Source organism: Mus musculus, chromosome 5 (genome assembly GCF_000001635.26).
Source record: "Mus musculus strain C57BL/6J chromosome 5, GRCm38.p6 C57BL/6J".
Classification (NCBI taxonomy): domain Eukaryota; kingdom Metazoa; phylum Chordata; class Mammalia; order Rodentia; family Muridae; genus Mus; species Mus musculus.
The window spans coordinates 135,226,674-135,247,799 of record NC_000071.6 but is presented as its reverse complement, the minus strand read 5'-3'; the positions used below and the strand labels follow the sequence as shown (position 1 = coordinate 135,247,799).

At 46.3% G+C, this 21,126-nt stretch overlaps 1 protein-coding gene across 2 annotated transcripts in view; it reads right to left on the bottom strand.

Annotated features, from left to right (window-relative positions):
- Positions 1 to 1,668: 1,668 nt before the first annotated feature.
- Baz1b (bromodomain adjacent to zinc finger domain, 1B) overlaps positions 1,669 to 21,126 on the bottom strand; it is a 58,809-nt gene continuing 39,351 nt past the window's right edge. Inside the window, exons 8-16 of one of the 2 annotated variants that reach the window (XM_011240880.2) lie at positions 19,175 to 19,273; positions 17,466 to 17,643; positions 16,018 to 16,200; positions 11,378 to 11,525; positions 9,734 to 9,881; positions 7,655 to 7,773; positions 5,258 to 5,388; positions 3,888 to 3,991; positions 1,669 to 3,694 (exon numbers count right to left, since the gene is read on the bottom strand). In XM_011240880.2, the coding sequence (XP_011239182.1) occupies positions 3,337 to 3,694; positions 3,888 to 3,991; positions 5,258 to 5,388; positions 7,655 to 7,773; positions 9,734 to 9,881; positions 11,378 to 11,525; positions 16,018 to 16,200; positions 17,466 to 17,643; positions 19,175 to 19,273 (1,468 nt within the window). In that variant the 3' untranslated portion in view covers positions 1,669 to 3,336. The remainder of the gene's footprint in view (positions 3,695 to 3,887; positions 3,992 to 5,257; positions 5,389 to 7,654; positions 7,774 to 9,733; positions 9,882 to 11,377; positions 11,526 to 16,017; positions 16,201 to 17,465; positions 17,644 to 19,174; positions 19,274 to 21,126) is intronic. The other variant, NM_011714.2, reaches the window with a different exon arrangement.

The window sequence follows — 21,126 nt, the reverse complement described above, 5'->3', positions numbered from 1 at the left end:
AGCTCTCTCTTTGTATTTTGGGATGGAGGGGGAAAGATGGGCAGGTCTATCTATGTCTTGGTACCAGTCTGGGAGGTAGGGAGCTGTTGAATTCATTGACTATTGTGTCCCTTCTCACCCACCCCAAACATCAGAACTTGGGGCACTGACAGCAGCTTCGAGAATAAGGCAGGACCACAGGGATGTGCACAGCTGTGCTGGGACAGTTGACAGTGTGTGGGAAGCTGGGGAAACACTATGTGTACCTGTGTGCTAGGGAAGCACAGGTTACTGGGACATGTCCCATCCCTGTCCCCGTGAGGGACGTGTGGTCATCCCGGAGGTCTGTATCAGCTGAAATTGTATCTAGACTGTTGATGCCAATCAGGCCGAAGTTGCCTGTGTGTGCGTGTGTGTATGATTGCGTGAATATATGCATACATGGGCCAGGGAGAACGGCAGGTGTCCTCATCGGCTCACTCATCCACACCCAGCCTTTTCTGGGGATGCTGGGGTTTCATCTCAGGTCCTTCCGTTTTCACAGCATGTGCTCCTGCCCACTGTCCTAGCCACAGGCAAAGATTGTGGTCAGTGGCCCTGGATGTATTCTACACATAACCAGCATTTATGAGTGAAGTCCCTCAAAGTTATTTTTTTTTATATTTTGAGACAGGGTCTCTCTATATAGCCCTGGCTGTCCTGGAACTCAATAGCCTCAGACTCAGAGAATATTTGCATCTGAGTACTGTGATTAAAGGCACTCACCACGTTTGGCTAAGAAAGTTTTTCAAAAACTGTTTTATGAAACCTCAGCCTTCATTTCTTGTTTTTTGTTATCCTGTTGAAATCAGAGGTAGGAAATGCAGGTAGTTATCTCTGGGAATAACGTGTGTATGTAACTGAACTATGATATGGACTAGATAGATACTTGGTGCACAGAACACTGCTTTTGCTTTGCTGGGGCTGGAACCCAGGGCCAGAAGTGTGATAGCGACAGGCGGTCTACCACTGAGCCACACCTTGGACTTTCCTAAGAAGTTCTTTATAAAGACAACACCCTCATTCTCTGCTTTGTATGGAGCATTCATTCATCCTATATCTGACCCACAAAGCCAGCAACCTTGAGTCTCATACAAGGATTCTCTTGCATGAGAAAGCTTTTATGGCCCACACTGAGTGAGAAGGTAGTGGGTACACACGACTTGCTCAAGGGCCTGTAGTACGACTTTGGCAGCCAGATAAAGGGAAAGGCAGGGAGGGGGCTGTGCTGAGATGTGCATTTATTTAATGGCAACCAGTACACCTTCTCTTTTCCCTTGCCAGTCAGGAGGTAAGGAAGGGATCAGTACTTGGCTGTCTGTGCAATAGAAGCAAGACTGGTGTTAGCTTCTAGAGAAACTAGGAGGAAGCAGAGATGAGCAGCGAAGGACAGACGTCAGGACTCATCAGGGCATACCTTAGGAGGGCAGACAGGCCATGCTGGCAAAGGCTCCAGGTGCCTAGGTCCTGCTCTGTTTTATAGCAGGGATGCATTTGGAACAAGCTATGGCCTCTCATGGGGTAGGTAGGGTGTATGCTCTAGGCAGGTGTTATAAAATTCACCGTATTATTCATGCTTGAAATACCCGGCTCTCAGGGCTTTACTGCCCAGCACTGCCCCAAGAGAAAAAAGGAAACATCAAAGCTGTCTCTTCTTTATAAACACAAGTACATAATGTTTATTTGAAATTCCAATTTATTACAAGTCTACCCTTTACCGTGGCCCTTCCTCCTTTAAGACAACTTAAAAATCCACCATGCAGACAGATGTCACTGCAGTGGGAACACCAGCTTTCTGCTACAACACCAACATCTAGGGTAGGAAGCAGGGAGGCAGCAGTGCCAGGGATCACAGCGTGAGTGTTAGCGCTAACCTCAACCAAGCCTGCAGGAGGGAACGGAAAGGAAGCCTTCCTCAGCCACTGGACACCCAGAGCCACAGCAAGGCTATCCCTCAGCCCTGGGAATGGTGAGCTTCCGGACCTGGTGGACTTCTTTTCCTTTAAACAAGAAGAGCTGAGGGACTCACATTTTTCAAATTCAAAATCGATGGAAAAGAAAATTAAACCCTGTCTTGTACTTTTATCAAAATCTGTCATAAAAGGGAACGCAGACTACAAACTTTTGCCTAAATACAACACGAGGCTAGACTGGCTACAGAGGGCAGAGCTGGCCCTCCCCACCCCCTCCAGATGCTGACACTCCGCTAGAAGCCCTCGGAAGGAGCTCTAGGTCTGCAGAGTGGGCCCTGGAGGAACAGGCACCCACAGGTAGGTAGAGTGCCGCCAGGGCAGAGATGGTGCCAACCCGAGATCCTGCTGCCCGCTGGCCTCTTTGAGGGTAGTAAAGCGAACACATATCATAGAAACTGTACTGTACATGTGCCAAAGCAAGATGACAAGTATTTTACAAGATGTTCTTTATACAATATCACTGCGGAAACAAGCAACTTTAATAACTACAAAAGTCAATTTAAAAAATTAAACATTTTAACTTCTTCCTGCTCTTTTTCTGGCTCCCTAAGGGCTTGTCTGGTTTGTGGGTGGGCTGGGCTCCAACACCCCTCTGGCCAGAGCCATTAAAGCCTAGGTCATAGCATGATTGGAAGCAGGACCCCAGTCTATGGGAAGTGCCTTAGTTTGCTTTGTCTTTTATGAGGCAGTGAGCTGGGTGAGGGCGGGGAAGGGCTGCACAATGGAGAGTCCTCAGGAACAGCTCCAGAAAATGTCCCTCTACTCTGCCACGATCAACTCAGAGCCCACACTGTCCCAAGATGCTGGTGAACACGGAATTCTGTATGGCACTCGCTGATACTGTCACCTGAGAGGGAGGAGGAGGAAGAGACAGTGCGGACGTAAAGAAATAGGACTGTGTATAAATATAAATTCAAAAGATCCACACCTCACCCAGCGTGGCCAGATGACGCTCCTTCCTACTGTGGGGTACAGCACCCTCTTTGAGGCCAGGGGGCTTGGCACTGCTGTAATGAGGCAGGAGGAGGAGGGAGAGGAGGAGAGCAGGGCAGAGCTCACAGAATCCATGCCTAGGCTTCTCCAACTCTCAGGGGGAGACCTACTTCTGCTGCGAGCTTTTCTGGGCAGGGCTCATCAGGCTAGCATGATGCTCCCCAAGAGCTTGCCTTTGCTGGAAAAAGGCCCCATGGGGAACTGCAGGAGAAGCCCAAGCTTGGCATGACAGGCATTTCTGGATGCTCCAGTTACTTCTCCTTTAAATCCTCCCAGCTTTCCTGCCTCCCCCACACCCCTTGAGGGCTTCTCCTGTCCCCCTCCTCAGCTCCCTCACTAGGGCCCTGCCTCTTTACTTCTTCTGTCTCCGTCCCCTGGACTGTCCAACAGACTCTGAGTCACTGTCCCCTTCATCATCAGCGAGCCTATCAGGAAACTTCCTGCGTTTCCTGCGCACGTAGGGGTGGCCGGGGAGGTGTTTTTGCAGCAGAGCCAGCAGACACTGCTCTGTCTTCTCCATGCAACTCAGCACGTGGCTGCCGCGGCAGTTATAGAGCTCGGCATTGGCAAACACTTGCTTCATGTCAGTGAGGAACTCCTGCACAGATCGGTAGTTCCCGCATGAGCATTTGTTCTGTATGGTCTGGAAGTCCATGGGGTGCTCGATCACATCATAGTAGTCCTCAGCCTCGTCTCTGGTCACAGGCTCCCTGTAGGAAAACACCAACTGAGAAACACACCCAGGCCAGAGCAGCACTAGCCCAGGATGCATGCAGCCATGGGTCAACATGAGCCAGGAGACAAGATGCTCCCTCCCTTTCTAGGGGCTGTGACTCCCCATCCTCTTGCCAGGACCTGTCTCCAAAAGAAGGGGCCAGAGTAGCCAAGAGGCAGGGCACTCACCGGAAGGGCCAGCTGAAGCGGTACTTCACCAGTTTGTGAAGGATATCCTCACACTTTTGTAGCTCCAGACTCTGCCTTCTCGAGATACGCTTGGTCTGAAGTACCTAGCACCAGAGGAAGCAGAGCGCCAGTCATTATAGGACTTAAAAAGTAGAAGACTAGGTAGACGGTGGTGGTGCACGCCTTTAATCCCAGCACTTGGGAGGCAGAGGCAGGCAGATTTCTGAGTTCCAGGCCAGCCTGGTCTACAGAGTGAGTTCCAGGACAGCCAGGGCTACACAGAGAAACCCTGTCACAAAAACAACAACAAAAAAAAAAAAAAGTAGAAGACTAGACAGAACACACACAGATGCACACATACACAATAAAAAAAGTAATAATAATAAAAACTAAAAAAAATTCCCTATCTATTAAAACACAAAGGAAGACAGTTCATCACTTCCTTGGGCATCATGGTAGGGTGATGCTCAAGGCAGGTGGTTCTCTCTAGTCAGAATGGTTAAAGCAGCAGAGGGGACGCAGCAGGTGCTCATCAACAGAGAGTGGTGCCAGGAGATGGCTAGCCCTGTGAGATGGATCCAGGACTATGGACATAAACAAGCAATGGCAGAAAGCAGCTGCAGACCCCAGCAACCAGCCTTGTGGAACACATATGCATGTTTAGGAAGAAAAGTAAGAGTGTAGCACCAGTCCTTGCTGGCTGCAGGAGGAGGTGGTTACAGAGATGGGGGTTGGGCACCCTTACAGGCAGCCACAATCGGGTGGAACCCCAGCAGTAGGAACCCCACACAAGGCACTGGCAACTTTAAAGACTGGTCTCTCCCCAGTGGCTTCTTTCATGTCTCCAAGCCCAAACTAGACTGTAAAGATAAGCCAGCTCCTGAGAGCTTCCTTCTGTTCAAGCTCAAGCCAGACCCAAACTACTGAAGTGATGCCGCGATCAACAGAGGAGCAAGGCAGTGTCCTAACAACTGTGGCTAAAGCAGCAGTTAGTGGCTCTGGCATTGCTGGCATTCCCACAGGGAGGCCCACCCCTCTGGGCCCACCAGAGACACATGGATACTATTTTAAAGTCTCTACTGAGCTGCAGGCTGCTGCTAACTAGGGGAGACTGTCTGCAGGCTAGGCAGGATGCCGGGCATAGCTGCTCCTAGAGGGCCTGCTGCCTAGTCTGCCCAGAGCCTATCCATCTGCTGCCTCAGCCCCCAACCCAAGGGGAGGGGGAAGGGAGGGGAGTCTCCCACCTGTTGCCTTGTGAATTCCCCATTGTGGACTAGAACATAAAGAATACAAAGACTCTAAATACCTAATAAAAAAATGGAAAAAAAAAAAAAGAATACAAAGACTAGAGGAGGCTAAGTAACTCTTACCAGATCATCGACCTCTGGGTCATCCTTTGGCCGTGACCTTCTGGCAGGATGTGACTTCTTACCCGGCGGTCGGCCTGGTCTTGCTGCAGGGATGACACTCTGCTTGCCTCGAATGGTCTTCCGAGGTCTCACTAAAATGAAACGTGGGCTCAGAGCACAGCAAAGGGGTGGGTGAGGCATGGTGTGTGTATGACAGGGGAGGGGCGAGAACACCAGAGCAAGCGGGCAGTGACTCTCTGAGGCTGCAGGAGGCCAGGTTCCAGCACTTCTAGCGTGTCCCCATTTGGTTCAGCTATATTCAGGACAAGGTCTTTGCAGGAGTCAACTGTCAAGTAACTGAGGAGGAAACAAGTTTGCCAACAGGGCAGGATGGCTCTCCTACAGCCGAGACTTAGCCCAAGAGAATGCACACACTTTCATGTACAAGGGAATCTGACATTGCCTCGTCATTTCCAGTTACCCTATTCCTTTTACCCAGTGTTTCCAGGGGAAAGCTCACTCACACAATGGGCCACAACATTCTGCCAATCCAAGTCAGGACCCACTTTCTCATGTTTCTGAAAACCAAGATGGTAGGTGAGGACTCTTCCCTAAGAGCCCTGCCTGGAATCTCTGAAGAGAATAAACTTGAAGGCACGTAGACTACTCATGTCACTGGTTGGCGACAGGTGCTTAGGACAGGCAAACCAACATTCCTTGGGATGCCCTTGGGAACATTCTCTGCAAGGATTAGCTCAAAGCTGCTTCTCCACTACTCCATTTTCCGAGGCCTTTCCTCACTAATACCCTGAGTGGGGGGAGATAACATTTGGGCAGAGAATGTGTTCAGAGAAGCAGCCTTGTGGAGAACCAATGAACCATGCTTCCCATTCTATTTCTGGACCATGCTAACCCTTCAGTGGCTATTTTAAGGCTTCCAGCTCCAGACAAGTTTCATGAGGAAGAGCTGAGGCTCAGGTCCTAGGCCTGAAATTGCACAAGGGAACCAACATTGATGGCCTGAAAAGCTGAAGGCACCAAGGGCTCTGGAGTACCAAATATTTCCTAGATTCTTGGGTGATAACCCTAGGAGAACAGCTGCCTCTGTGGAGAAGAGGTGGGAAGCAGTCACTAGCAAGAAAATAAACACAATCAGCACACTGCTGCATCCAGCTCTCACAGATAGTGTGCGTCCACACTACAGATCATTATGAGGAGGCTCTTCATGGCAATGGCTGACCCTGAACTGCTGAAGTTGTAAGTGTGAACTAACAGTCTAGTGTGGTGGCATGTGTCTGCAATCCCACCAATGGAGGGAGGTGTTCCAGGACAGCTTGGAAATCTACCTTTAATCAGAGCATTTAGAAGGCCTAGACAGGCAGCTATCTATAAAATTTGAGGCCAGCCCAAACTACACTGCAAGTTCCAGGAAAGCCATGGATACATGGTGAGTTCCATTCTCAAAACAGAGCCTGAGATGGGAAAGATGATCATTCAATTGCTGTGCAATATGAGGGAGGAAAGTAAATTAGGACAGGCACGGAAGCCAGAACACATGGGATACACCACCATAGTAGGAAATGGCCACACTAAACACCCGCTTTCTTATCACAGCATGGATAATGCTTCAGAGCTGCGAGGCCTGTGTTCTGTTTTCTACTGGCCTATGAAGAGGATACCACTGAAAGGATGGCTGGAGCCACTGGCTTCATCAAGGACAACATGGGCATTCTCAGCACCCCTAGGACTGAACCACAGGAAAACCAGCCTTCCTTTTCCAAACATCGAAAGCTGGAGATGTGCATACTTTGGGAGCATTAATCAGCATGTGATGAGACAATCAGAAATAACTGAAACCACCCTGCACCATAGGCCAAAGACCTCTCTGGCCACTGTCACTATGCATAGATGGGGCCAGACCAGAAATCTTGTCATAAACATGCTTGAATCCCAACTAAATCTTAGAGCAAGTGCTCTGCTGTGGGCTGATGCTCTGGGAACCACTCTACCTTCTCCCTGACAGCTTAAAAATAGATTTTATTTTTAACCATGTTTCTGTGAGGACCAGTGTATACGTGTACATATGTGCACATGAATGAAGGAAGGTTCCAGATAAGAGTCTAGGTAAGGGTCCTAAATCCCTTAATTTGGAGTTGCAGGCAGTTGTGAGCTGCCTAACATGGACACTGGAAAGTGAACATTGATGATATGGTAGAGCAGTATAGATTCTTAAGTGGCGATCCACCTCTCCACCCTGACCATCTTGAAAGCCAATAGAAACACACGGCAGCTCATTTACCCACAGCCCCAAGAGAGAAGAGTAAGACAGCAAAATGGCAAGGCTGAATTTCTCTTGCCAGCCAGGCCTCTCTGGTCAGTTTGAGAGACCGAGGCAACTATGCCATACTAGACACTCACGCCGCAAGCCAGCCACTTCATAATCCTCTTCTTCTTCCTCCTCCTCCTCTTCTTCCTCTTCCTCTTCACCGCTCTCATCACCCTCGCTGCCCTCAGAGGTAGACTCTTCAGTGTAATTCCTGGAAGGAAAAGCCAAGCAGAGACATGGTTTCAGTTCAGTCCAGGACGGCTTACGGAGAGCTAAAGCCCCTTACATCTCTGCAGCATGGCTATTCATGGACCAGACTGAGCTGACAGTAAGGGGAGAGACCTGGAGGTCAGTCCTACTATGCTTCAGCAGCATGTGCCCTGCCCTAGCCTACAAGGGCTTAAGGGACATCAATGGAGGAAGGGGACCAAGAACAAAATACAACCTCTACTTCCTCTCACAAACAGTATAAACCACCATTACTTTTGTCTCACAAAAGCCAGATAAGGAAACATTTTAGACACCACAGCTGCCCGACTCTGGGGTGTATTGAGAGGGCTGAGAGGCTGGCAGGTGTTACTGCACACCTTGATGGCTCTCTTCCAGGAGCTGAGACAGCTTGCAGATGACCACACAACAAAGCAACTAATCCCGGCTCAGAACAGCTGGTCTAAAAAAACACTACTTCAGAGCAGCACACCGCATGTCCCTACAAGAGGACATGGTAATGGAGACAGAGGGAGAACTAACCCAGCACGGCTGCTAAGGTGTGGTTGGAATCAAACAGCTCTGCCCTTTACAAGAGACAGCCTCGTGCCCGTAAGGATGCCCTTTCACATCTCAAATGTCAATGTAAGAAGTAACGACAGTTAACTGGGGAAATATTAGGTGCCTTCAAGGTGCTGGTTTGGCTGTACTGACATAGGAGAAACCATGTCCAAATAGACAGCAGGGAAGGAAACTAAGCATGGGTCGAGAAGGCAATGATTTGGCTGTAGATATTCAGTAGTGATTGCCTGTAGAAGCGGCTATAAAGTAACAATGAGGTAAATTTAAAGGCAGGAAAAGATGTTAATAAAGTGTATCAAGGGGCTAGAGAGATGGCTCAAACAGTGGCAGTTCTTGCAGTGGACCTAGGGCTAATTCCTAAAACCTACACAGACGCTCACAACAATCTCTAACTTGGCTTTCAGAGGACCAGTGCCCTCTTCTGGCCTCCATAGGCACCAGGCACACATGTAGTGCATAGACATAGATTCAGGTAAAATGCTTACATACAGTTAAATGTGGTGTGTATGTGTGTGTGTGTGTGAGCATGCACCCAGAAGAGCCAGGCAGATCTCTGAGTTCAAAGACATCCAGGACTATACAGAGAAACCTTGCTTGAAAGACCAAAACAAAAGAGGGAGGGTACAGGGCTAACAGCAAGAAGCAAAAATGTCAACAGTAAACAAAACCAAATGGCTCAGCAGTTAGAGCACTTGTTGCTCTTGAAGAACCAGGGTTCAATTCCCATCACCCACATGATAGCCTGTGACCACAACTCCAGTTCCAGGGGATTCAATATACCCTTCTCACCTCCATCAATATTACTTACACACACTCAGGCAAAACAGCCATACACAGAAAGAAGTAAAATTAATTAGAGGCCAGCCTGGTCTACAGAGTGAGTTCCAGGACAGCCAGGGCTACACAGAGAAACCCTGTCTCGAACCCCCCCCCCCCCCCCCGCCGCAAAAGAGAGAGATACAAAGAGAGAGAGAGATACAATTAAAACTATACACACACACGCGCGCGCGCGCACAGTCACACCCTAAACCAGAGTCATATAGCACCTAAGCTCCTGTATCTGTACCATAAATGACCAAGCTTTGCACCCTAATAAGCTTTAACTCCTTAGAAACGCTCAGTTTTGAGTAACTGAAACTAATTTTCCAACGAAGTTATCTAATGGTCTCACACAGCCCAGAAAGTCTTTGAACTGTTTTGTAGCCAAGGATGACCCAGTGCTACTGATCCTCCTGCCTCCACCTTCCTAGTGTTTGGGATAACAGACTTGTAGCACCATGCCTGACTTCTGCAGTGCTAGGGATCAAATCGAGGCCTTTTTACATGCCAAGTGAATATTAACCAGATCTCCAGCCCCCAGCTTACTTTTAAAAACTTCTCACCTGCCACGGGAATTGCGTCTGGCAGTAGGAGGCTGGCAAGCTGGACACTGCCACTCGCCATCTGGTACTTCATAAAGGGCCGGCCTCAGACAGAACAGGTGGAAGGCTTTATTACACTCGTCACACAGGATCAGCTTGTCATCCTCACCTGCAAAGACAGGCGCACACAGCACTGTTGGCAGCGCAGCACAGCGCAGCACAGCACTTCTCCCTCTCCTTATTCACGCCCATGTGTGCCCGAGAATCTGGATCCCCTAGAGCTGGAGTCCTAGCTGCCCAACACGGATCCTCTAGAACAGCTGCAAGCACTTGTGAGCGTGGAGCACCACTCCAGCTCCTTTGTCTTTCTTTCAAGACAAGGATTCAGTGTATAGCACACAGTGGCCTAGAATCCGGGGAGCTCCTCCTGCCCCTGCCCCCCAAGTGGTAGAATCACAGGTACATCCCAGCACCCCCTGCTGCTTCTCTGTATGCACATGGAGGCTAGAGGCTGACATTAGTTGCTGTATTTGACAGCTTTCCACATCAGCATACTGAGTCTCTCACTGGAGCCCAGAGCTAGACACTGGTTCTGTCAAACCCCCTGTCTCCACCTCCTTACTTAGGTGAGCAATGGAACTAGGTCTTCAGGCTTGTGTGCAACTTTGTAACAAAGATGTTACCAACCTGAACATCTTTGCAGCCTGCTCTTTAAAAAGTGCATTTACTTTCTGAAAATTGGACAATTTAGGGAGAGTTCCTAACTCATCTCCTCAGAACTACCAAGAAGCAGGGCAGGGCAGTTAATAGTCACTAAGAGTTAACTAAGGGACATGGGGACACACTCCTTTAATGCCAACACTGAGGAGGCAGAAGCAGGTAGGTATTTTTGAGTTTTTCAGTCTAGCCAGAGTTACATGAGACACTATCTCAAAATAAGTAAGTAAATAAATAAAACATGTTTAATTGTACATGTACTTTAACTAAAAGGCAGAAAAATCACTGGCTGGAGACTCTGCTGTTCTTCTTGGACCCCGAAACTCTCCCACACATGTCTGCATGGTCCTCAGTAGTCTGGTTTCTCCACACTGTATGACCTTCATCTGACTAACTTTCTTTTCTAACTATCAGTCTGGTCAGTTTTACAGCAACCAAGTCTACACAGTGCCTCACTCTTTGGAAACTGAGCCCTAAGCTAACTCATAAAGATGGACTTAGTCAAGGAGAAATAAAAACCATTTCCAAATGCTCTGTTCCCAGCTCTAGGCTAAAGACTGAGGTCTGGGTGTGCAATGTGCAAAGACTGCCCCCTGCTGGAAGCACCTACCTCATCTCACAGCTGACAAATGCTCTACGGTTCCTGAGGGACTGTAGATTTTAAATTAACTAACTTGCATGCAGAAAGTCTGCCTACCACAGTTTAACCGTGCACACAGGAACAGGGCTAAATGATGCACAAAAATTCCTTCAGAAGGTGGATTGTGGTGGTTCCCAGCACTTGGGAGAGAGAGGCAGCCAGTCTGATCTACAGAGCAAGTTTCAGGACAGCCAAGGCTACACTGAGAAACCCCGTCTCAAAAAACCAAAATTCCTTCAAAGGAAAAGAAAAAGGTTTTGGAAAGCCTAGTCCCAAACAGTCAATGAACAACTTTCCTCAATGCATACCTTTCTTTCGACAAACTTTGCACCTAGCGTTTTCTGCTGACATGTCCCACTTGATACATGCATCGAGCATCCCAAGTAGAACATGCATCCTGGAAAAGGTCTGTGCTTCACGGATTGCTGTTTTCCATTTTTCCAGTGCAGAGGCAACCTAAGCAGCAAGTGAAACAGCCAGATATTATGACCATGATATTATGACCAAAGATTAGACAGGGCTAAGGATGGGTAAGGAAAGAATTCAGAGAATATTTGAATTTTAGAGTTTCATTAAAACCCACCATCAAGGCTTCAAAATAAAAACCAAGCCTGGAAGAGGTCACAGCAAAACTAAGCATAGAGTAGGGATAAGCAACATGTCTCTTCCAGTGACATCAGTGTCATTTAGAAGTAGAATGAGCCAGGCAGTGGTGGCGCACGCCTTTAATCCCAGCACTTGGGAGGCAGAGGCAGGAGGATTTCTGAGTTCGAGGCCAGCCTGGTCTAGAAAGTGAGTTCCAGGACAGCCAGGGCTACACAGAGAAACCCTGGGGGGGGGGGGGGGGCAAAACCACAGCACCTCATAAATATGCACAATTATTAGGTATTAAGGAACTTTTAGAGTGTTTAAATGGGACTAGGTGATTAAGAGTACTTGCAGAGGACCTTCCCAGTACCCACAGAGTGGTTTATAAGAATCTAGACCTCCAGTTCAGAGGATCTAACATCCCTCCTCTTCTTACCTCTGTGGGCACCAAAACCACATGTGTTACACATGCACGCGTGCATGTGCAGGCAAACCACTCACATGCATAAACTAAATCTAGTCAGGTTGTGGTGGTGCGTGCCTTTAATCTTAGCACTAAAGAAGCAGGGGCAGGCAGATCTCTGAGCTCAAAGCCAGCGTGGTCTACAGAGCAAGTTCCAGGACAGCCAGGGCCACACCAAAAAACTCTGCCATAAATATACAAATAAATGAATGAATGAATGAATTTCTAACTAAATGAACTGTATTTAAAGAGGAGAGATACTAGCTACTCTATTACTATATAGACTGTACATATACTGAGTTATATTGCATTACTATTAAATTTATACAACTGAAATAATAAAAGATAAGCCAGGTCTGAAAGCTTATGGAACGGGTATAAGTCCTTGTGCTCACAGAGAAGCACTTGGGACCCTGGAATGCTAACCACATGGGGTTTTCACTTCAAAGGAAGGGATGTATGAGCTGTCATCCCTAGAATGCTGGGAGTAGACGTACACTAGTCTGGCAACCTTTATCTGTGACATCACACCAGATCCTCCCCTAAAGCCTTATCCTAAGCTTGTTTTCTTCAAGCTACAGAGCCCATCTTTATAAAGGTGCTGTGAGGAGTCATTCGTGCATGGAGGCGTCACTCGTACTTCACGTTTTGATGCAGCTGCCTCTGATCTTAGCTTAGCTTACTTCGCGCTTTACTGTACATGAGATTGGGTTAATCACTAATAGGAAAATTTTCACCAAATTGTACGGTACTTAAAAATGCATAAAATAGGGGTTGGTGATTTAGCTCAATTGTAGAGTGCTTGCCTAGCAAGTGCAAGGCCCTGGCTTCAGTCCTCAGCTCTGGAGGGGTGGGGGTGGGGGTGGGGGTCGCAGACAAAATAAAAATGCCTAAAATAAATCACCCGGGGTCAGATTCCTGATGTTTGAACCAACATCAGTCAGTAATGTTGAACTGAACTGTCTTCTTGCTTCCCTCGGATCATTCTATGTTGTCTGGTGCTAAGAGACTCCCACAGCGACTCAGATCTGTAATTTCAGCACTTGAGAGTCTGAGGCAGGAGGATCACTATGAGTTCAAGGTCAGCTTGGGCTATAGGGTAAAACCTTGTCTCATAAAAACAAAACAAAACAAAAAAGGGGCAGACACAGTAAGAGTTGTCAGAACAAATGCAAACAAATTAGAGACAAAGCCAGACATAGTGACACACATCTATTATTTCAACACTCAAGAAGCTGAGACAGAATTATAGGTTTGAGGCAAGCCTGGACCACATGGTTAAGACTCAGTCTCAAGGGCTGGAGAGATGGCTCAGCAGTTAAGAGCACTTCCAGAGGTTCTGAGTTCAATTCCCAGCAACCATGTGGGGGCTCACGGCCCTCTTTAATGAGATCTGATGCCCTATTTTGGTATGTCTGAAGACAGCTACAGAGTACTCACATACATAAAATAAAAGACCCAGTCTTAAAAGAGACAGAGAAGGAGAGAAGAGAAATAGAGACAGAAAGAGAGAAAGAATGACAGACCCCAGGATTTTCCTAAAGTATACATTATGTTTCTCAATTCAGAGAAACAAAATTGGTGTTGTATTTATAGACTAGGACTGAAGAGTTGGCTTACAGTTAAGAGTACTTCTGCTCTTGTAGAGAGCTATAGCTCAGTCTCCAGCACCCACATCAGGTAGCTGACAACTGCCCATAACTCTAGTTCCAGGGGAGCTGATGCTTTCTTCTGGGTTTTTGAAAGCATTGTATGCACATGGTGCACACACAGACAAGCAGGCACACACATATCAATATAGGTGGAAATAAACACTATTTAAAAATTTTTTAAATGCATACCCTAGACCTTGAAACGATCTCACAGATCCCAAGAAACTGGAGCCCAGACGAGACTGACATAAACTCATGTAGCAGCCTGGTCCCGGCCAAGGAAACTCTGGCCCTTGCTAAGTGGAAACTTTCAAAGCGGAGGACAGTGGAAAATTTTGAGCTGTGGCAAAACTGACCTTTGGTGGGAGCTGCAGGGCAGGATATTGCTAGAACAGAACACAGCAGAACAACTCAGCAAGCAACCTGATTTTTCCAAGAAGTTCTCCACTTCTGTACTGTCTAGGGCTTATATTTATTTCAGCTTAGGGTTTAGTACAAAAAGGGACCTTAATGAGACTTAATTACCTGGTCCTCAGTAAGAAGAAAATGTCACAAGAAAAATGAATAGCTAGGAAAGATCCTTTCTAAGAGCTTTCCAATAAAAATCCGTACACAGCTGGGTTAAAGGGCAGCATGGCTCACAGGGAGCAGGCAATCGACACCAAGCCCAACAAGACCTGCATGATGAAATGACAGGCTCCTGCAAACTGTCCTCTGACCCCCACTTGCTGTGACACACAAATATGTGCAACACACATACACATAAAACAAAAACTGAGTTAAAAACAAAACCCATGTAGCATTCAGTAAACCAGCTTCTCATAAATACAGTCATAGGCGTGTAAACCCGCTTCCTCCAAACGCTCCTCCCTGAACCATGCACCACGGGGTCTAAGGAAAGTAAGGAGGAACAACTGTGCATGAACTCTGAGGCGTTTAGGAAGAGCAGGAGACTTACTCTTAAGCATTTTTGCTTGTAATCACATATGCACAGATAAAAGGGCTTGTTGGACCAGCTAGAACTGGAGTTAAGAGACAGTTGTGAGCTGCCATGTGGGTGCTGAAAATTGAACCCAGGTCCTCTACAAGAGCAGCCCGATGCTCTCAACTGCTTTGCTATCCCTGTAGCCCCCAGGGAAGAGACTTATTAAAGCTATCTGCCTATAGTGATGCTTGCCTGTGCATCACTTGGGAGGTTCAAAGAGGACTCAGAAGTTCAAACCCAGCTGGGGCTATATTAAGACCCTGGATTAAAGCAAAACAAAACAAAGCCGGGCGTGGTGGCGCACGCCTTTAATCCCAGCACTCAGGAGGCAGAGGCAGGTGGATTTCTGAGTTCGAGGCCAACCTGGTCTACAAAGTGAGTTCCAGGACAACAAGGACTATACAGAGAAACCCTGTCTTGAAAAACCAAAACCAAAACAAAACAAAAAAAGCAAAACAAAACAAACAACACAAAACAAAAGGTCAGGCATGGTGAAACACACCTTTAATCACAGGGGCCGGTAGAACTCTGGTTCTAGGCCAGTTTACACAGAGTTCCAGGCCAGCACAGTGAGAACACTGGCTACAACAAAAAACAAAAGAAAACTAGATGGATTTGTCTGACAGTGAGACATACATCATTTTAATCTGCATTTGAGGTTCCTTCAGAAAACCAGCTCCCACACCTACTGCTCACCCTGCCACCCTCACAAGTTAGCCCAAAGGCCACTCCTTTCTATCAGCACAGATGGCCTAGACTCACAATGGCTTCAATTCTCTTTTTTCCTTTTGAGGCAGATTTTCTGTATAGCCCTGGCTGTCCTAGCTTTAAACTCAGAGACATGCCTGCTAGGATTAAAGACCTGCCCCACCACCTGGGGGGGTTCAGTTTTAGGATGGTGTGAAAGGGATAGAGATACTCGTTTAGTAGAAACGCCAGGTAGGTCCGTCTTTTCTGAGATAGCAATGACATGCTGACATGTGGACAATCCTCTCTGGTAAAGCTGAGGCCAAAACACGGAGCCACAGCAGAAGCTGGCTACACTGTTACCAGGGGAAAAACTGGACTTCCCAGCATAAGTAAAGCTAAATGATGCTGAGCCTGCCACAGGGCAAGCACGTTCATTAGACGTTCTACCTTACTATGTGTTCAACACACAGCTGTTCAGCAGAAACAGACAGCTCAACTACAGGCAGTGGCTCTACTTCTCGGTCTTACACTCAAAGGCGTTCCCACTGCTTAGACTCAGCAGCTCAGTACCTTTGCTTCCTCTACCATCTTTTTCTCTTCATCTACTTCCTCGGACTTTGTGGAATCTTCACTTTGGAGTTTCCGCTTCTTCTGCTTAGGCGCCATAAATCCTTGCAGAAATTTCTTTATGACACTGGCTTGAAGGGCAATGACGCATTCACCAAAATCCTTCAGTTTCTCTAAGGAAATGACCTGGAAGAAAGATTTACAATTGAGACTGAGAGGAGGACAAGACCAATAAAGAAGTTGGGCCTAACATCCAGAACTGTCCCACGAGTTACCTGCGTGCCTTCCATAATAACTAGGGATCTAACAGCACCTGACTTCTTCCACTTCCCCTATAAAAGGATCCAGAACTCTGAAATTCCACCTCTCCAAGGAATCCATCCACTCAGTAATTACTACTTACTACATGCAGGGCAAATGTGAGGGGTGAGGTACAGAGGCTGTGTGAAGAAGCATGCGTGAGGCCATACGTTTAAACCCCAGTACCGGAAATAAAACACAGGCAAGGAGAGCAGAGACGTCTGAGAAGACTCAAGCTTTTCTGACTTTCTGGCTGAGGGCAAGCATTAAGCTTTACATTCTTTCGTCTCCATTAAACCTCTGTTTATTTACAGATGAAGAGACAGAGAGACAGGCACTAAATAACTATCAAAATTATATATATATACATATATATATATATCCCCCACACACACACAGGGTTTCTCTGTGTAGCCCTGGCTGTCCTGGAACTCACTCTGTAGACCAGGTTGGCCTCGAACTCAGAAATCCGCCTGCCTCTGCCTCCCGAGTGCTGGGATTAAAGGCGTGTGCCACCACTGTCCGGCTTTGGCTTATATTTTTAATAAAGATATATTTTATTTTATTTTTAATCATACCTATGTGCCTGCTTGAGTGAGTGTGTGTACCTGAGTGCAGTGCAGCAGGGCGGTGTGATGCGGGAGCTGGAGGTGCATCTGGGTGCTGGAAACTCCATGTGGTGCTTACCAGAGCAGTGTGTGCTCCTAACCCTTCGGTTCACAAAAGTGTATTCTTAAACGGTGTGCACTACAATCTTGTCAGTCACATAGGGAATACCAATTTTAAAGAATACAGTCAAGTGTATTCCTTGCACTAAGGAGGCAGAATCAAGAGACAAGCTTGATCTTCTATGTGTAAGGTCCATGTAGGGGAAAAAAAAGGAAAAAAAAAAAATCAAGCCAGAAAGAAAAAGAACCCAATGTCAGCAAGAGAAAAGAACTAGATTTGGCCCATTTCCTGATACTTAGCAAACAAAAGAGATGACAAAGAAAACATTGCATACATGATCTTTTGGTTCCACATGTATTATGCAAAACAGACCTAAACCAAAACTTGATCTTTTTAGCAGGATAAGACACAGCTCTAGAAATGACTCTAGGCTGAGTTTCTGAGAGTGGCAGCTTTCCCAGGGGATTTTCTTGCACTCTTACCCGGGCCTCAAACTCAGATGTTCCCTCCATGTAGCCAAGTCCTCCTTTCTGCAGCCTCGTTGCCACTTCAATAAGATCACTCCTCAGGAAGTTTAAGAGCTCCTGGTTGCCGTCACAAGATTTTAGACCCAAATTTGGCTTCCGAGCCAGATAAATAGAATGAGTAATTTCTTGGTATCTGTAGGAGTTGAGATAGGGAAAAGGGAAATTATAGAAACTTTTCTTTTTTAGAACTACTTATTGATTTTATGTATAAGAGTACACTGTAGCTGTCTTCAGACACACCAGAATAGGGCATCAGATCCCATTAAAGATGACTGTGAGCCCCCACATGGTTGCTGGGAATTGAACTCAGGACTTCTGAAAGAGCAGTCAGTAATACTCTTAACCACTGAGTCATCTCTCCAGGCCCTAAAGAAACTTTTACCAGTACTCTATACATCCTCCAGCAGCCAATATCTGACTCTGTTTCCGTGTTACCCAATATTGGATATTGATATAAACAGAATCATACAACACATAGCCTTTCATGTCTGGCTTCTTTTGCTTAGCACAATGTTTTGATACTTACCCATGTGGCAGTACAAACCAGTGCTTCCAATTTTTTTTTAAATGTTTATGGGCTTTTTAAAAATCTGCATGTGGGGGGCTGGTGAGATGGCTCAGTGGGTAAGAGCACCCGACTGCTCTTCCGAAGGTCTGAAGTTCAAATCCCAGCAACCACATGGTGGCTCACAACCATCTGTAACAAGATCTGACGCCCTCTTCTGGAATGTCTGAAGACAGCTACAGTGTACTTACATATAATAAATAAATAAATATTTAAAAAAAAAAAAAAGAAAATCTGCATGTGTTCTGTGCAACCATCTCTCCAGCTTTCATGCCTTTTGTAAGTGGATAGTATGCTGTTTGGACAGGTCACCTTCTATCTTTCTACTGATCAGTGGTAGACGTTTATGGTACTTCTACCTTTGGTCTATCATGAATAATGACTGATCAGTTTTGAACAGTAACTCAGGTAGGAATGCACTTTTGCAAAACTGCTTAACTACAATGGTTTATAGCTTGGTGCAGGGCACACACTAGGCATAGAGCAAGTGTGTGCAAAATGTGTTTTTCCAAATAAACATGATGCTCAAAAAGATTACAAGTTATGTAAACATCAAAGGTTACAGACTTATCTTTGTAACTTTATTTTAATAGATTATCAGCAGAAAGTCAGATATGATTATACACAGCTCTCGTCAAGAGCTCCTTGAGACCTGTACCAGCACACAGAGGATAGAGGCAGGAGAGTAAGAAGTAGAAGGTTGTCTTGGGCTATAAAGTCAGGGCTACAGAAGACCCTGTTTCAAATAAGCATGCAGGTTGAGGCTGGAGAGATGGCTCAGCTGTTAAGAGCACTGGATGCTCTTCCAGAGGACCAAGGTTTTGATTGCTAAGCACCTAATTAAAAAACAAAATACACACACACACACACACACACACATACACACACGCCAAGCATATATGCAAACAAGTCCAAACAAAAACCATACTGCTGCTGAGTATCATGGCGCACACCTTTCGTCACAGCACTAGGGAGACAGAGGCAGGCAGCTCTCGGAGTTGAAGGTCAGGCTGATCTACACAGAGACCATTTCAAAAGCGCACACTCACATATTGCCATTAACACTGAGAAGACTTGAGTGACAAGAAGAACCACTTACCTCTTCTCCAGCCTCTCTTTAAGCTGACTTTCCCTGATTCCCTGAGGATGGAGGCAACTCAGCAGCTCATCCAATTCCTTCTGACTGTCACACAGGAACCTGCAGGAGCAAAGCAGACCGGACAAGCGGGAAGAACAATGAAAACCCACTGGTGTATGGAGTCTCAGGCTGACAGTGAGTGAGAAATACAGAATTCCAAACTGGTTTCTTTTCTTTTTTAAAAGATTTATTTATTTCATTTATGAGTACAATGTGGCTGTCTTCAGACACACCAGAAGAGGGCATCAGATCTCATTACAGATGGTCATGAGCCACCATGTGGTTGCTGGGAATTGAACTCAGGACCTCTGGAAGAGCAGCCAGTGCTCTTAACTGCTGAGCCATCTCTCCAGCTCTTCAAACTGTGTTCAATCTAATGTCCACTATTAGAACACCTAATAGGTTATGGGAAGTGCTACAATACAGTGACACTTGTCTGTTTTTTCTGAGACAAGGTTTCCTTCTGTGTAGCCCTAGCTGTCCTGGAATTCGATCTGTAGACTAGGCTAGTCTTGAACTCATGAGATGCACCTGCCTCAGCCTCTTTTCTGGGACTAACAGGGTGCATGCGCCAACCACCTATCTCAGAGATAGACTTTATAAAGGCAATAGAACATCTGTCCATATGACTTCAAAAAGTAAATATAGGGCTGGTGAGATGGCTCAGCGGTTAAGAGCGCCGACTGCTCTTCTAAAAGTCGCAAGTTCAAATCCCAGCAACCACATGATGGCTCGCAACCATCTGTAATGGGATCTGATGCCCTCTTCTGGAGTGTCTGAAGACAGCTATAGTGTACTTACATATAATAAATAAATAAATCTTTAAAAAAAGAAAAAAAAAGTAAATAAACCTCAATGGAAAACAGCTAAGTGACTGCACCGAAGATATTTTCCAGTGGATAAAATTTACTTAATAAATTTATGTATCTTAATTTTATTTTACACATACTTTGCAAAGTGTAATCACCAAATTCAAAATACTTCATATTCCCAAATTTATTGAGAAGCTTTGGCAATGCTACATAAGCTATTGCACGGCAGACCTGTGGGACATGCCTGTGATCCTAGTACCTTGGGAAGCTAAAGCAGGAAGATTAGAGTGAGCGCAAAGTCAGCCTGGGCTACATAGTGAGTTCCAGGCTCACCTGAACTACAGTAGAGGACTTTGTATCTCAAGAATTGGGGATAAATCCAATTATAATATACAAAATTATACTATAAAGAGGTGTGATGGCTAATCTAGGTTGTCAATTGGATACAACTATTACTAAGAGATACCCTCAATCAGAGGGATGACTTTCATCAGACAGGCCTGCAGGGCATTTCTTGATTGCTTTCATACTGTGGGCAGTACCACCCCTATGTAGACAGAAAGAAAGACAGCAGCTAAAAGTGAGCCCGGGAGCAAGCCAGTAAAGACCAGCCCCCTGTGACTCCTGCCATGAACTCCTTCCTGCCCTGCCCGGCTCCTCTGGAGAACGGCTCCTCTGGAGAACGGATTGTAACCTATAAGCTAAAATAACCGCTTTTCTCTCCAAATGTTTTAGGCCACAGTGTTTATCACAGCAACAGAAACTAAAGTAGAACAAGCAGGGAAAAATCAAATCCTGAACTTTGAGAAAAATAGCTGGTTACCAAAAGATCAACTCTGGTTTTTAACAGTGAGGTCTTGGTTTTCTTTCCTTTGAGACAGGGTATTATGTGGCCCAGGTTGGTCCTGAATTTGGTGTATCCTGCTTCCATCTCTTGGTGCTGGGATTACAGGAATGTACTACCACAAACAGCTTAAGAGCTGCTGGAGATGCAACTCAGAGGTCTACTCATGGTAGGAAAGCACTCTACCAACTGAGCCACACCCCTTGCCCAACAGTAAGCTTTGATATGCAAAAATGAGCAACATATTACTGTGTTAA